The sequence below is a fragment of the Platalea leucorodia genome (genome assembly GCF_965183815.1).
Source record: "Platalea leucorodia genome assembly, chromosome: 4".
Classification (NCBI taxonomy): Eukaryota; Metazoa; Chordata; class Aves; order Pelecaniformes; family Threskiornithidae; genus Platalea; species Platalea leucorodia.
Genome location: NC_138826.1, coordinates 5,613,130 through 5,628,071, shown reverse-complemented (window position 1 = coordinate 5,628,071; position 14,942 = coordinate 5,613,130). Strand labels below are relative to the sequence as shown.

Below are 14,942 nucleotides of genomic sequence, written 5' to 3'. Positions count from 1 at the left end.
AAAAACAATAAAGGAAGAATCTGTTTCGAAGAAGCCACTTACTACAGGTGGAAAGGTCACTGGTGTTTGATTGAGAAATGCTCCTCTTCAGACCTTCCTGTTTTCTAGCCAGCTGTGAAAGAGGAACGTTTGTTAGGAAGAGTATAATGTACTATGGGGTGAGCCAGAGACGTAGTGACGTGCAAGGAAGGTGAGCTGTACTCTAGGGCGACATCCTGACCTTACAAGAAGGACGGAGGTAGCTCTGGTGGGAATCATCGTTACAGCCTGTACCATTTCTTCCTACAAGCTGCAGGTGACTTTCACTGGTGACTCCAGCAGGCCTCTCATCAAGTCTCCGTGCTGTGGAGAAGGGACCGCACAAGGAGGCACTGGCCACATTCCACAGAATGTGGAAGTCAATTTTGTTGCCCACACATGAGGAACGAGGATTGAGGAGGGTCCTCCCCTCCTCTCTGCCCACCTTTGAAGGGCAGAGCAATCCAGGAGGCCGACCTGCCTTTCATCTAGTCCTGTTGTGTGGATGAGAGATTGCCCAGGTTTGGAGGAATCCAGCGACCTGCTCAGCGCAGTGAAGACTTTCCTGGACCTGAGTTTTCCTACCTCTCTAGAAGAGGACCTTCCCCTCTGCTCTTCCCAGGCCTGCTGTTTTCTCTCCTGCCCCTGCTCCTGCTGTGGCCTTGCTGCTGCAGTGTGTCTACCCCAACATTTTTCAGAGCATAGCTTTTTCTACTTCTCCTAGCCTCTGAATATTATTGTGATGAGACAAGCAGAAGGATCCTAAACCTAGGATGTTGGTACCTCCAATCTGTAACATGCCTGTACTGTTCAGACCTGAGTCTTCCCATGCTGTATCTGTCAGGAATCCCAGATGGACGTATACCAAGGTTGCATCAGAATGCAAGGTAGAATCATAGAATCATTAAGGTTGGAAAAGACCCTTAAGATCATCAAGCCCAACCATTAACCTATCACTGCCAAGTCCACCCCTAAACCATGTCCTCAAGAACCACGTCTACCCGTCTTTTAAATACCTCCAGGGATGGGGACTCCACCACTTCCCTGGGCAGCCTGGGCCAGGGCCTGACAACCCTTTCAGTGAAGAAGTTTTTCCTAATATCCAACCTAAACTTCCCCTGGCGCAACTTGAGGCCGTTTCCTCTCATCCCATCACTTGTTACTGGGGAGAAGAGACCAACCCCCACCTGGCTCCAGCCCCCTTTCAGGCAGTTTTAGAGAGCGATAAGGTCTCCCCTCAGCCTCCTCTTCTCCAAACTAAACAACCCCAGCTCCCTCAGCCACTCCTCATAAGACTTGTTCTCTAGACCCTTCACCAGCTTCGTTGCCCTTCTTTGGACACGCTCCAGCACCTCGATGTCCTTCTTGGAGTGAGGGGCCCAAAGCTGAACACAGGATTCGAGGTGCAGCCTCACCAGTGCCGAGTACAGGGGCACCATCACCTCCCTGGTCCTGCTGGCCACACCATTGCTGATACAAGCCAGGATGCCATTGGCCCTCTTGGCCACCTGGGCACACTGCTGGCTCACATTCAGGTGGCTGTCAACCAGCACCCCCAGGTCCTTTTCTGCCAGGCAGCTCTTAAACCACTCCTCCCCAAGCCTGTAGCTTTGCATGGGGTGAAGTACCTAGTTCAGTGGTTTCCATATTAAATGTTGCTGTAGAAAACACTGTTAAACTCTTCAAGTAGTTGGTGTCTCAGAATCATCCTCCTTGGTTCCTGCCACCTTTCTTGATCCTCAAGTATTATAGAAATGCAGGATTCGAGAAAACTGGATTTGGTGATGAGGAAAAGACCATGCTCTAAAGTACGTATGCCTGGTGAATGGTGTCTCTGCCAAGAACCTTCCTTCCCACCTCCTGCCCCACTACATTCAGTAAAGCTTCTGCCAATAAATCCAGTGGATTTGACTCAGTGGCAGACAGTTCTGATCCACTTGCATCCTCACCATTAAACAAATGCAAATTGATTTACAATGACGTTCTTCACATGACACATGCAACAGAGCCCAAGAGGCCATCAAGGAACCCAATAAATTAGACTAAGCTTCCTCATTGCATCTTAATGCATGGATTCAGACTATCGTTTCTTTGTCCAGAAGTCTGTGGATACCCTCATTCCAGTCTAGATACTTTCTTACAGTTATGGATGAAAGCTGATTAATCTTCTATGTCCTTTCAGTGGTTGTCATTTGGACCTCACAAAAGCCAGTATGTCTGGAAATGTCTCCTAACAATAATCAGCAGAAGAAAAAGTGTTTTCAAAGCTCAGTGGAGCTTCTTTCGCAGAGTAATGTGCAGAGAAACACTTCAAGCTGCCAGAAGAAGTCCTAGAGAGCAAAAATGTATTACTGCAAGAGACTTGCCTAGCCAATGGGAAGGATGAAAACACGTGCTGTATGTTATTTGTATTAATTAATTAATTCAAATTAATCAGGACATAACATTTACCTATTCTTACTCTGCAGAGATTGTCTGATGATCAAGATCTCTAGAAATACCTAGGTCTTTGAAGTTTGTAGTAAAGAATTAATTAGTAAAGAATGTAGTGAAGAATTAATTAATCAGTGTTGTTCATTTACCTGGACAGTTGGATATGTTTTTTTTCACTTGAACTATCTGGGAATCACTTCCGTGTTCCCCTACCTCCCCACCCTTTTCAGTTATTACAAGAGTTTGGAGAAGAATTGCTATCCATCACTTACTCTTGCGTCACTGGTTGCAGTGTTTGATTCGTCAGTCAACTATACTGAATTTTTTCTGCTTCTTGCCAAGATGTCAAAATCAGAAGAATATGAAAAGTGAATACCAGGTGTTGCGTACATTTCCTCATTCATGTGTGAATGTGGTTGTTTGTATAAAGCAGAAACATATTTACCCTTCTCAATGTTCACTTTCAAGGCTTCCAACATTATCTTTGGCCTCTTCTGCTTTGCACTTCCTTCTTCCATTCCAATAATGCTGGCCTTTGTGGAAAGACCTTCTAAGTAATTTTTCCCTTGGGCTCCTGGACTTCAGTCTTCATCCTTGATGACTGCTCCTAGAGACAATAAATTTGTATATGGCAACAATTGTGCCACAAATGTTAACTCCTGATAATGCCATCCAAGCCATGAATCAGATGAAGAACAATATCCTGGCTCTTCAGTGCTGGGATGGTTATCAGCCTTTTCTCATTAAGTGGTTAAAACACAGAAACACAGGAGAGTAACCACTTTGAGAGTAATGAATGAGAATTAAGCATTATTTCATGTTGTGGAAAAGCTTTGGATTCATTCTTCGAAGTATGACGCAGCTGTAATTGTCACTATGCAAAATTAAACAAGAAATATATTAAGAAAGATTCTTAATAAAATCTGAACATTCTTCTCCCCATTTGGTGGTTCAAAGGATCAAAGGAAAATTTAGAATAAACTTAACTTCTGTCCTGGTTTCAGCTGGGATAGAGTTAACTTTCGTCTTGGTAGCCGGTGTGGGGCTGTGTTTTGGGTTTAGGATGAGAACAATGTCGAGGATACACTGATGCTTTGGCTCTTGCTAAGTAGTGCTAAGCTGTTGCTAAATAGGTGCTAAGTGGCGCTCACGCTGGTCAAGGACTTTTCAGCTTCCCCTGCTCTGCCGGGTGCACAAGAAGCTGGGAGGGGGCACAGCCAGGGGGGCTGACCCAGACTGGCCACAGGGCTATCCCATACCGTATGGCGTCATGCCCAGTATATAAGCTGGGGGAAGAAGAAGGAAGGGGGGACGTTGGGCATGATGGCGTTTGTCTTCCCAAGTAGCTGTTACGCGTGATGGAGCCCTGCTTTCCTGGGGATGGCTGAACACCTGCCTGCCGATGGGAAGTAGTGAATGAATTCCTTGCCTTGCTTTGTTTGCGTGCACCGTTTTTGCTTTGCCTATTTAACTGTTCTAATTTATTTTACTTCAATTATTAAACTGTTCTTATCTCAACCCATGAGTTTTCTCCCTTTTACCCTTCTGATTCTCTCCCCCATCCCACTGGTGGGGAGTGAGTGAGCGAGCGGCTGTGTGGGGCTCAGTTGCTGGCTGGGGTTAAACCACGACAACTATGTAATTTACTTAACTATGCATGAAATCCACTGTTTTTTCTGCACAGTTTTCACAAAAAGTTATCAGCTGGCCCTAATTCTCTTGACACTTTCTTGCAATCAAACTGTCTCTAAGTGAATAGAGTTTTCACTTGAACTTAAAAGTACTAAAAAGGAATGGAGGTGTTGACTTCAGCCGCAAGGTTCTTCAGGTATCTCATAGTGATTTGCTTACAAGGCTTGGCTCAGTCTCTCTCCTTAATTATCTGGAGCAAATTACCTGCATGTTGAGGCAAAGTTATCACTTACACAGTATGGTACAAGCTCCCCTCCGCTTATGGCTGTGGCCCTCAAGCAAGGAAACTAGCAAGCAGTATTTCACACCTCTCTTGAGTCAGGTCCTCTTGCTGCCACTCCAACTCTCTTTCCTCAGATTTACAGATTTTTTTTTACAAATTTATCAGATTTTCACTGATTGCCTCCTTTCCTTTCCTCACCTCTCCACCACATTGCCTCTCCAGTGGTTCCTGCACCCACCAAGAGGTTGCAGCCACCTCCTACCTTAACCTTCTTGTTGTTGGCTCTGCTGCTGATGGCAGAGGAATTGATGGTGTGGTGGAGCTAGCAATTTTGATAGGATGCAACTGTCTCGATTAAGTGTCTCTCAATTATCTTGCATTCAGCAACAGCCACAGTTCTGGTGGGCTATGTTCAGAGATCCCTCCAATCATATTTCAACAGGGCCACCACATCTTACCTTATTTTATCTGAGTATGCCAAACCTGTAAGAAATTAATGGCTCCCCAGGGAGACTCGCCTCACTAGTTGGGATCAAGTTATGAAGCTCTTTTATTATTTTACTGGAGGAAACCCTTTTACAATTCAAGAGTCCACTACCTTCCCCAGACCTGCCAAGGAATCTCCCCATAAAAGAAAAATCCTGAAATTCATCAGCCAGAATTGAAAGGTATCTTTGGATAGGAGCTCATTTTCTTTGTACAATGAGATGATTATGAAACCTATAGTAGCACAAATATTTCCTTCCAGGCAGTGGAAAATGTTTTTCTTGAGATATCTTTCTGCAAAACCCAGGAAGTTACAAAATCTTGAATAACAAATCAAACATATTTTTATTTCAGATCATAGGACTGTGATTGTTTTATTGTTCTCCTGTAGAAAGAGAAACCTATAGAGCCACTCCCCTTCAGAAATAGAGGCTATATATTCTGACGGTCCTTTCTATCAACAGCACTTGATGAGATGGGAACCACTATGATTTTGACATGGCTACTCTTGTTAGGTCCAGCAGTTCTGGAGGCCAGATCAGGTAAAGCATTTAGATTTGTTCCAGGGCACATAAAAAAATATATAAAGACAGTTTCGGGTCCTTTCTGTTGATTCCGCAAATAGAAATCACATTCATGCTGGTATCGGTTTGGGCAAAAGATTAAAGGGGAAATCCGATGAAAGAGATAGCACAGTTTTGTTCTACTAAAATTATGAACTAATCATCATAGTAAATTATAAGAATGATTTAAACCATTTAGTGGAGTTCATTTTGCTCTCACAGGGTAGTGCTTTGTATCATTGTGATAATTGTGTCTGTGAGCATGTTATGAATGAGCCATTCATCCAGTTCCAGAAATTTGATCTAAGAATTACGGAAGAATTTATTTATTTTTTTTAAATGTATATTTATTCCAGAGTATAAGTACACATACCTATGGTATATATTTAATATTTCTTGTATTATTTGATTCTTCTTGATCTTCTGTACAATTTAATGAGATATAACAAGAAGTTAGTTTTCATAATCTAGCACTGTGGATAAACGAGGGACATCTAAAAATAATGAAAGACATGAAACGCTTTTAGTTCAACTTTTTTTTTTGTCATTGTCTTTTTCCTTACATGGTTATTTTCTATCTATCTCCTAAGTGACTTAGGTGACTTTGAGCTAAATAGTTCTATGTATATCCTAGAATAATTGCAGATTATTTTTCTAACTAGTTATTTAAGCATCACTATGATAATTTATATTGCGATCATCCACCTCATCCATTTTTCTTCATCTGTCCTCTGCCTGCCTGGTGATAAACCATCTTGCTCTTGCTGCTCCAGTTCTTCTCTCTGCTCTTGGCTTCGTTCCCCAGCCCCTGCCTCTGCCTCCTGGGTCAGAGTAAATGCTATATTTGTATAATCACAAGCTCTTGTCTTTTTGACACCAAAGTGTGATGCAGGACACAACCTATCTAATTACATGCCCAGCTGATGGTTTTGCTCTCACAGTGATGACAGACCCTGAATGAAAGCAAATAAAACTGGTTTAGATCAGTTTTCATTTCCTAATCCCACTCTGACTTTTTGCCAGGTTTGCGGTTTCACCTCTCAAAAGTCCTATGAGTGTGGTTCAAAAATGTGCGTGTCCAAGTAGATATTTGAAGAAACAAATCAGATATAAGTCAAGAGGCACTTTTGTAGCTTCTCCCTTTGAACTGCCAGTCAAATGCATACAAATAGGGACAGATTTAGTTTGAACACTGTCTTGATGTTCTTCTAGTCCAACAACAAAGAATTAGATGCAGTGAAGAAATCCTGGAGCTGTTAACTTCTCAGATTTCTTTTGCTTTGGATGACTTATTCTGCGTTTAATAACAAGCTAAACAGGTATTTGGCAGAAATGCAAAGTATAACAAGTGCAGAGTGCATGTTTTGATTTCCAAAGTGTAAATACTGTGCATCTTAAGTTACAACATTTATTTGCTCACTTACACTTAGTGGTAAAGTCTTTAATAAACTTCACCAAAAATAGATCTCTAAGATCAGGATTTTCATACTGTTCACTGCAGAATGTCTAAACAAGCTAACTCAAACTGGAAAGCAGATGGGCTTTACCTGAGTGAATGCAGTAATCAGATGTATATGTGATAGGTTATTAGGTATTTCTTTATTTCAAACTCTAATAACATTTTACTGGCATATAATAAATAAAGCCACTGGATTCCTATTGAAATTTTTATAATCCCATTGAGAGCATTGTCCATTTTGTTGAACACTTAGTGGAATCCTTCCACTAAAATTACTCTTAAAAACTACAAGATTTTGTTGTGATGGGTAGACTCTAAGTCCTTAAAATTCTCATAAAAATTTTAGAGGAAGAAGAGAAATTCTAGTTAAATTGCATAAACCAGGGAAAATATAAAGAATGGCTTTTGTTTTCTGTAAAATCCTGTAGTTTTGGGGAAGGATTCATTTGGCCTAATTCTGACATCATTTTACACAAAGTAATGCACTGCTTGTTGTCCTTCAGTAGTGTATAATATCTCATGAATTGCAATTTATCTGCCTGGTAATTTTTATATGGCAGCACTGTAGCAGCCCCATGAGCATGTTTAGGAAAAAGCCATGGTCTTGACTGTCCAAGCTGCATCTTACTGTGTCCTTGAAGCCTTGGTGCTCTGCTTGAGCCACTGCTCTGCTTTCCCCCCTGCACCCAGGTCAGCAGAGGCTTTGTACATCACGTAGAAATGCTACACATATATGTTTCTGGTAAGACACAGGTTGATGGCAGGAAAGCTGTGCTGTACATCCTAAATTCCAGTAGGATTCTATGCAAATTGCGAGGTCTCCTTGTTCTTTAATGAATAAAAGAAATACATAAACATTAAATGTGTTCTTAAGACATGCCATATTCTTCCTATTAATGAAGTGATATTTTCTTAATACAGTTCTACTTAGATTTCATTCAGATATTGAAATTTATTTTCTCTCCTTTGCTTTCCTATTACATTTTTCTTATTATTAAAGAATTTCCTTTCTTGCTGAAAGTGTTTGTGCTCAGCCTGCTGTCTAAATTTTCTGAAATTTTGCATAAAATATATGCAACTGATTTTGACATCTGGAGGAGAGGAAGAAGACACGTATGTATCACCTCTGTCCTCACAGGCATTTAATATTGGGCTAGGCAAGCACCTACTAGGAACGAGGCGGCAAGAGGACAGAATAGATGATTTCTTAAGGTCACTTCCAGTTTATTTTTCTGACTGTGTGCTCAATTCCATCTCTCCCAAAGCGACCCGTCTCCAGCTGGTGAATGGAAGGCACAGATGTGAAGGTCGCGTTGAGCTCTATTACGAAGGACGGTGGGGGACAGTTTGTGATGATCTCTGGGACATTTCCGATGTCCAGGTTGTGTGCAGGCAGCTGGGATGTGGCCAGGCCGTGGCAGCTGTAGGAAGCGCTTTCTTTGGGCAAGGCTCAGGGGACATCCTGCTGGATGATGTGAAGTGCAGTGGAAATGAGGTCTCCTTGTCGCATTGTAATCACCGTGGATGGAAGACACACAACTGTGCCCACTATGAAGATGCTGGTGCTGTCTGTTCAGGTGCTGTCACATTTTTCTTTTCTAAATACTTTTGCTATAAACTGCACTCAACATACTTGTGTCAGCATAGGAGTATGCAGGTATTCTCCTCCTGAGATAACATTTCATTCATTCAAGACATATGGTGGAAAGTTATACCAGATATATGTCTAATCTTTCTTTCTGCTTTATTATGAAGAGTTTTCTATCTACCTGTGGAAGGACACACTCCCTTTGAAAAGGCCTGTTCTCAGGAAGCGGAGTCTGATCTTCCAACAGCCCTTTCTTTTCACTCCGCTGACCCTGCAGAGCCAGCATGGACTCATGTTTTTCTCACTAGGGTAGTATACAAACTGTGATTGCTCACTCCCTGCAAAGCAACTAAAAACCCCAAGGATCAGATATGCATTGCAATATGCAGAACTTTCCTTCTGTCTAATAACTCAGCAGTGACAAAGAGAGCAAGGAAACAAGTAGAAATTAGAGGCAAAGCTATGTCTGGTAGGCAATGTTCATCAGGGAGGAAGGGGGCTAGGTGAAACTCATCCTCTTATCTCCAACCTTAATGCGTTCATTATGGGCAATAATAATTTCACAGTCACAACCCAAACTGCCATAGCTGACAACTCATTTTGCATTTTTTCTGTATTTTTCAAGTTTTCCTTCAAGTTTAGGTCCATTAATATTATTTTCCTTTACAAATATCCATCCATTTTGAGTACTCTGTTGCCTTGCTGTTTTCTGATTTAACTTTCCCCTTACTTTTTAAGAAAAGGTAGTTCATTTGTATGTTATTTTCTCCTGTATTAACAACAGATCGTTATGAACTGAGACATGATTGACAACAGATTGTTCAGGTGTTTTATATATATTGCAGTTTTCCACTTTCCCTCAGAGGAAGAGCATAGAGAGCTGAATTCATGCTAGCAGAAAATGCTAGCTACATCAGTGCTTTGCACTTGGAAGAAAAGAACAAAACTTGCTCCGATACCTTTATTACCATATGCGTGCTGTGTTCAGTGTCTTTTTAAGTGCCATTTATTTCTTGCTTGCCTTTGTAGCTCCAGTGCCTACGACAGACTGGCCATATTCAACAGGTAATTGATGCTGGCCTGATCCACTCCTGGCCTTGCACTGAGCACCACCCCAAGACCACTGCCCGGGCTGCTCCCAGGGATGACCGGAGCCTCTGCAGAAGGGTGTCCATGATGGTGATATGTCCAAGCCCTGCTGTGGCCAGCAACCTTATGGTTCCTGGGTCCATGGCAGGAGCCTGTAGAGGCCAACCTCCGGCCATGCCTGGGCCATGGTGTCCTGTGGCTGGGAACAAGTGCCACATCAGTACCTTTCTCTGCTGTCACCATCTGGAAATACCACTTTCAAGAAAAATTTTCAACTAGCTGTTACCCACCTCCATTCTCTCTGTTGACCCCAGTCAAGATGGAGTATGCCATCAGAGTAATTTGTCATGATTTCACTTCATTTTTGAGGAACTGGGTTTGTAGCTAACATACAGATGTACCTATTGCACAAGCACGGTACTCATGTGTGTGCTGTTTTTCTTCTGTATTCACAGGAAAGACCTCCACAGTGCCAACAAACTCAGCACCAGCGACAACCTCCATAGTGGAGACGACCTCCATAGAGGAGACAACTGCCACAACACCAATGACCTCTCTAGCAGATATGACCACCACAGCATTAACAAACCCCACAGCGGAGACGATGACCCCGGTAGATACAACCAGCACAGTGCCAGCAACATCCTTAGAGGAGACAACCTCCCTACTGGAGATGACCACCAAAGTGCCAATGACCTCCACAGCGGAGACGACCACCAAAGTGCCAATGACCTCCACAGCGGAGACGACCACCAAAGTGCCAATGACCTCCACAGCGGAGACGACCACCCTATCAGAGACAGCCACCACAGCAACAATGACTACCACAGCAGAGGGGAGCACACCAGGTAACCCACTCCACTGTCACTCACTGATCTCCTTAGTGCCTCTGATCTCCCTTCCCAGACCTGATTGCACTGGAGGGAGTCTCCTATCCTTGGGCCACTCCACTTATGCCATTCCTAGCACCCAAGTCCACAGTGAGGATTCAAACAGAGCATGGAGAAGAGGTGGTAAGCTGTGGGGGCTGAGGCTTGGGGCCAGGACCTCTGTAGCCATTGCTGGTGAAGGAAACTGTTCAGGTTGGGATTTCCTCTCATTGCAACTGGGGGAATTGTGACAGGGGATCGTTCTGCCTTCACCCCTCCAGTTCCTGCACAGGTAGTAACATAGCTATTTCCTAGACGTGCTCTGGGATTTGGGATGTGACTGGAAAAAGAGAGAGATGCTGCATCAAATATTTTGTAATGCAAGTTAGACCTCCACAGGCACGTGGCTTCTGCCCGGGGAGCAGATGGCTGTGTGAAACAGAGAAGTCACGATGGTCATTTCAATTGAATGAAAGACCTCTGCATGATGTGAAGTGCCATAGGACAGGGGCTCCTTGAAGACAGGCTAATTTGGGGTGCATGACATGCACTGATTGTATTCAGAGCCTTTTTCATTGACGCCAAATTCTTTCTTGCATCCGTATGTTCAGTGCCCACCATAGACTGGCTGTATTCAACAGATAATTTGCGCCCACCAGACCCATCCTTGGCCTTGCAGCAACCGTGCAGGCTCCCTGCTGTAGGAGCCCATCTGGGGACCGTAGGGTGCCAGGCTGGAGGGACCCTAACCCGTGTGCCTCACCCCACGCGCCCACCTGTGGCTGTCTGGTGGGAGGAAAGACTGTGAGGGCCTCGTGGAGTTGTATAACAGCAGCAGCTGAGGGACAGTGTGCGACGACTCATGGGACCTGAGTGATGCCCAGATGGTGTGTCGGCATCTGGGCTGTGGCCAGCCCATGGCCACCCTGGGCAGTGCGCACTTTGGCCTCGGCTCTGGGCCCATCTTCCTGGACAACAAGCAGTGCCACGGTGATGAGCCCTCCCTCCAGACGTGCAAGCACAACATCTGGGGCATGCACAACTGCAGGACATGGCAGGACGTGACACGTAGAGGAAACTAGTGTCATCTGTGCACCTGCATGGCCACCAGAGGCCATCGGCTTTCCCACAGATGACACCAGGCGGGTTTTGGTGCCCTCCCTTGGGAGCAGCCATGCTTACCTCCCTCGGTAGAGCTGGAGCGGAGCAGCGAGGTTGGGGGCTTTTGCAGCCTGGTGCTGGAAGCACGTGTCGTGCAAAAGCCCCGTTTTTGCACACAGAGGGCACAGCAGGCTGTCCATGATCATAGGTATGGGTGCTCGGTGCATTGGCAAAGAACAGGCTTGCGGGATTGCAGCATGGGGAAGAAGGGACAGCACTGGGAACACATCAGGCTGGTGTCTGGAGGAGGAATGGCAGGAAAGAGCCAGGAGGAAAGGTCTCTTCACCCATTAGTGCTCCAGCCTTGCATTTCCATGCCCGTTGCCATAGCTATTGCCATTGCTGTTGACATTGCCACGTCCATTACCACAAGCCTGCTGCATTTACTGCCCTTTTATTCACTCCATCTTCTTCCTTGCAGCTGCACATTCAACCTCTCTTGCTGAATCGCCATACACAACAAGTAATTCATGGCCACCCAGCTCATTCACAGCCTTGCAGCAAGCCCCAGCCAAACATGAGAGAAGAGGCGGGGGACATGCTGGCCTGTGCCTACCTAGTGCGGGACTGCTGCTCCCCTCTGCCCATAACATATCCAGGGTACATGAGTGGCCCCCTCAGGGGACGGGCCAAACACACGGTGTACAAAAGGTTTTTCTGCAAATGCCCCCATGCCCCAAGCATCTCTGCCCCCAGGCAGCGCCCACAGACACCCTAACAGGTCCCTACACGTGGTGCATCTGCCCTCCACCCAGCTGGAGTCTTTCCTCAGCCTCTGACCTCCCTTGCTATATTCGGGTCTGCACTGCCCCATCCCACGGTCACCGCAGCCAAATCCCCAAAACAGCCGGGGAAGAGGGGACTGTGGGGACTGGGCTGCAGGGACCCTGACCTGGTGCACAGCCTAATTAAGCACAGGATGGGGTCTGGTCTTCTCCATGGGCGAGCAGAGCCAGGGAAACGCACAGCCTAACTCAGCGGAAGGTGACAGTCCTCGAGGTCTGAAACTCGTAGAGCATTGCCAATGCCCCGGCGAGAGAAGGTGCCTGCATGCCAGAGGGTTTTCCCATGTTTTCCCCGTCTCCTCCTTCCCAAGGTGCCTCCCTGAGCCTGGTGAACGGCAGGAACCAGTGCGAGGGGCGCGTGGAGATTTACCAGTACGGGAGCCGGGGCACTGTCTGTGATGACGGCTGGGACCTGAACGATGCCGAGGTCGTGTGCAGGCAGCTGGGATGCGGCTTCGCTGTTTCTGCACCATCAAGTGCCCACTTTGGCCAAGGCACTGGCAACATCTACATGGACGATGTGCGCTGCACAGGGAATGAGTCCTCCCTCTTTCAGTGCAGCCACCGTGGTTGGGGCATCCACAACTGTGGCCACCATGAAGATGCTGGTGTTGTGTGCTCAGGTACCGTTGCTTTTCCTTCCTACATTCCAGTCCGCTGTCCAAAAGTGGCCCTTGTTGGCCGCCACTCGGTATGTGTTGGAGACGTGTTCAAAGATTGTGGGTTTTGTTGCTCCCACCATGGAAGACCACCCTGCTGAGACCCCCAAGCTCTCCAGCGCCCACGTGACAGGGTGGCACCAACAGCCCCAGTGCCTGGAGGAGAAAACCCCGTCGTGCTCCTCCATCCACAGGGTCTTCACTGCCTTCTTTCTCTTCCTCCCCTAACAGATGCCACCGCCACGACCGAGGCCAGCTTCACGGCATCCGTTCCTCCAGGTGGGTCTGAATTTCTCATGGGTTTTTTGGGCAATGCTTTTGGCGGGAGCAGGTAGTGGCTCCCAGGGTGGGGTCTGGTCTTCTCCATGGGCGAGCAGAGCCAGGGAAACGCACCGCCTAACTCAGCAGAAGGTGACAGTCCTGCTGGCCTGAAACTCGTAGAGCATTGCCAATGCCCCGGCGAGAGAAGGTGCCTGCGTGCCAGAGGGTTTTCCCATGTTTTCCCCGTCTCCTCCTTTCCAAGGTGCCTCCCTGAGCCTGGTGAACGGCAGGAACCGGTGCGAGGGGCGCGTGGAGATTTACCGGTACGGGAGCCGGGGCACTGTCTGTGATGACGGCTGGGACCTGAACGATGCCGAGGTCGTGTGCAGGCAGCTGGGATGCGGCTTCGCTCTTTCTGCACCATCAAGTGCCCACTTTGGCCAAGGCACTGGCAACATCTACATGGACGATGTGCACTGCACAGGGAGGGAGTCCTCCCTCTTTCAGTGCAGCCACCGTGGTTGGGGCGTCCACAACTGTGGCCACCAGGAAGATGCTGGTGTTGTGTGCTCAGGTACCGTTGCTTTTCCTTCCTGAATTCCAGTCTGCTGTCCAAAAGTGGCCCTTGTTGGCCGCCACTCGGTATGTGTTGGAGACGTGTTCAAAGATTGTGGGTTTTGTTGCTCCCACCATGGAAGACCACCCTGCTGAGACCCCCAAGCTCTCCAGCGCCCACATGACAGGGTGGCACCAACAGCCCCAGTGCCTGGAGGAGAAAACCTGGTCGTGCTCCTCCATCCACAGGGTCTTCACTGCCTTCTTTCTCTTCCTCCCCTAACAGATGCCACTGCCACGACCGAGGCCAGCTTCACGGCATCCGTTCCTCCAGGTGGGTCTGAATTTCTCATGGTCTTTATGGGCAATGCTTTTGGCGGGAGCAGGTAGTGGGTCCCAGGGTGGGGTCTGGTCTTCTCCATGGGCGAGCAGAGCCAGGGAAATGCACAGCCTAACTCAGCAGAAGGTGACAGTCCTCGAGGTCTGAAACTCGTAGAGCATTGCCAATGCCCCGGCGAGCGAAGGTGCCTGCGTGCCAGAGGGTTTTCCCATGTTTTCCCCGTCTCATCCTTCCCAAGGTGCCTCCCTGAGCCTGGTGAACGGCAGGAACCGGTGCGAGGGGCGCGTGGAGATTTACCAGTACGGGAGCCGGGGCACTGTCTGTGATGACGGCTGGGACCTGAACGATGCCGAGGTCGTGTGCAGGCAGCTGGGATGCGGCTTCGCTGTTTCTGCACCATCAAGTGCCCACTTTGGCCAAGGCACTGGCAACATCTACATGGACGATGTGCGCTGCACAGGGAGGGAGTCCTCCCTCTTTCAGTGCAGCCACAGTGGTTGGGGCGTCCACAACTGTGGCCACCATGAAGATGCTGGTGTTGTGTGCTCAGGTACCGTTGCTTTTCCTTCCTACATTCCAGTCCGCTGTCCAAAAGTGGCCCTTGTTGGCCGCCACTCGGTATGTGTTGGAGATGTGTTCAAAGATTGTGGGTTTTGTTGCTCCCACCATGAAAGACCACCCTGCTGAGACCCCCAAGCTCTCCAGCACCCACGTGACAGGGTGGCACCAACAGCCCCAGTGCCTGGAGGAGAAAACCTGGT

The 14,942-nt window shown here is 47.1% G+C and overlaps 1 protein-coding gene across 1 annotated transcript; it reads left to right on the top strand.

Annotated features, from left to right (window-relative positions):
- Positions 1 to 7,946: 7,946 nt before the first annotated feature.
- LOC309588916 (scavenger receptor cysteine-rich domain-containing protein DMBT1-like) lies at positions 7,947 to 14,868 on the top strand (the record flags this gene model as incomplete). Its single annotated transcript, XM_082308727.1, is given in 6 exon segments — positions 7,947 to 8,451; positions 10,007 to 10,399; positions 11,264 to 11,488; positions 12,678 to 13,024; positions 13,512 to 13,860; positions 14,420 to 14,868. Coding segments are annotated over 6 exon segments (2,268 nt in total).
- Positions 14,869 to 14,942: the final 74 nt, after the last annotated feature.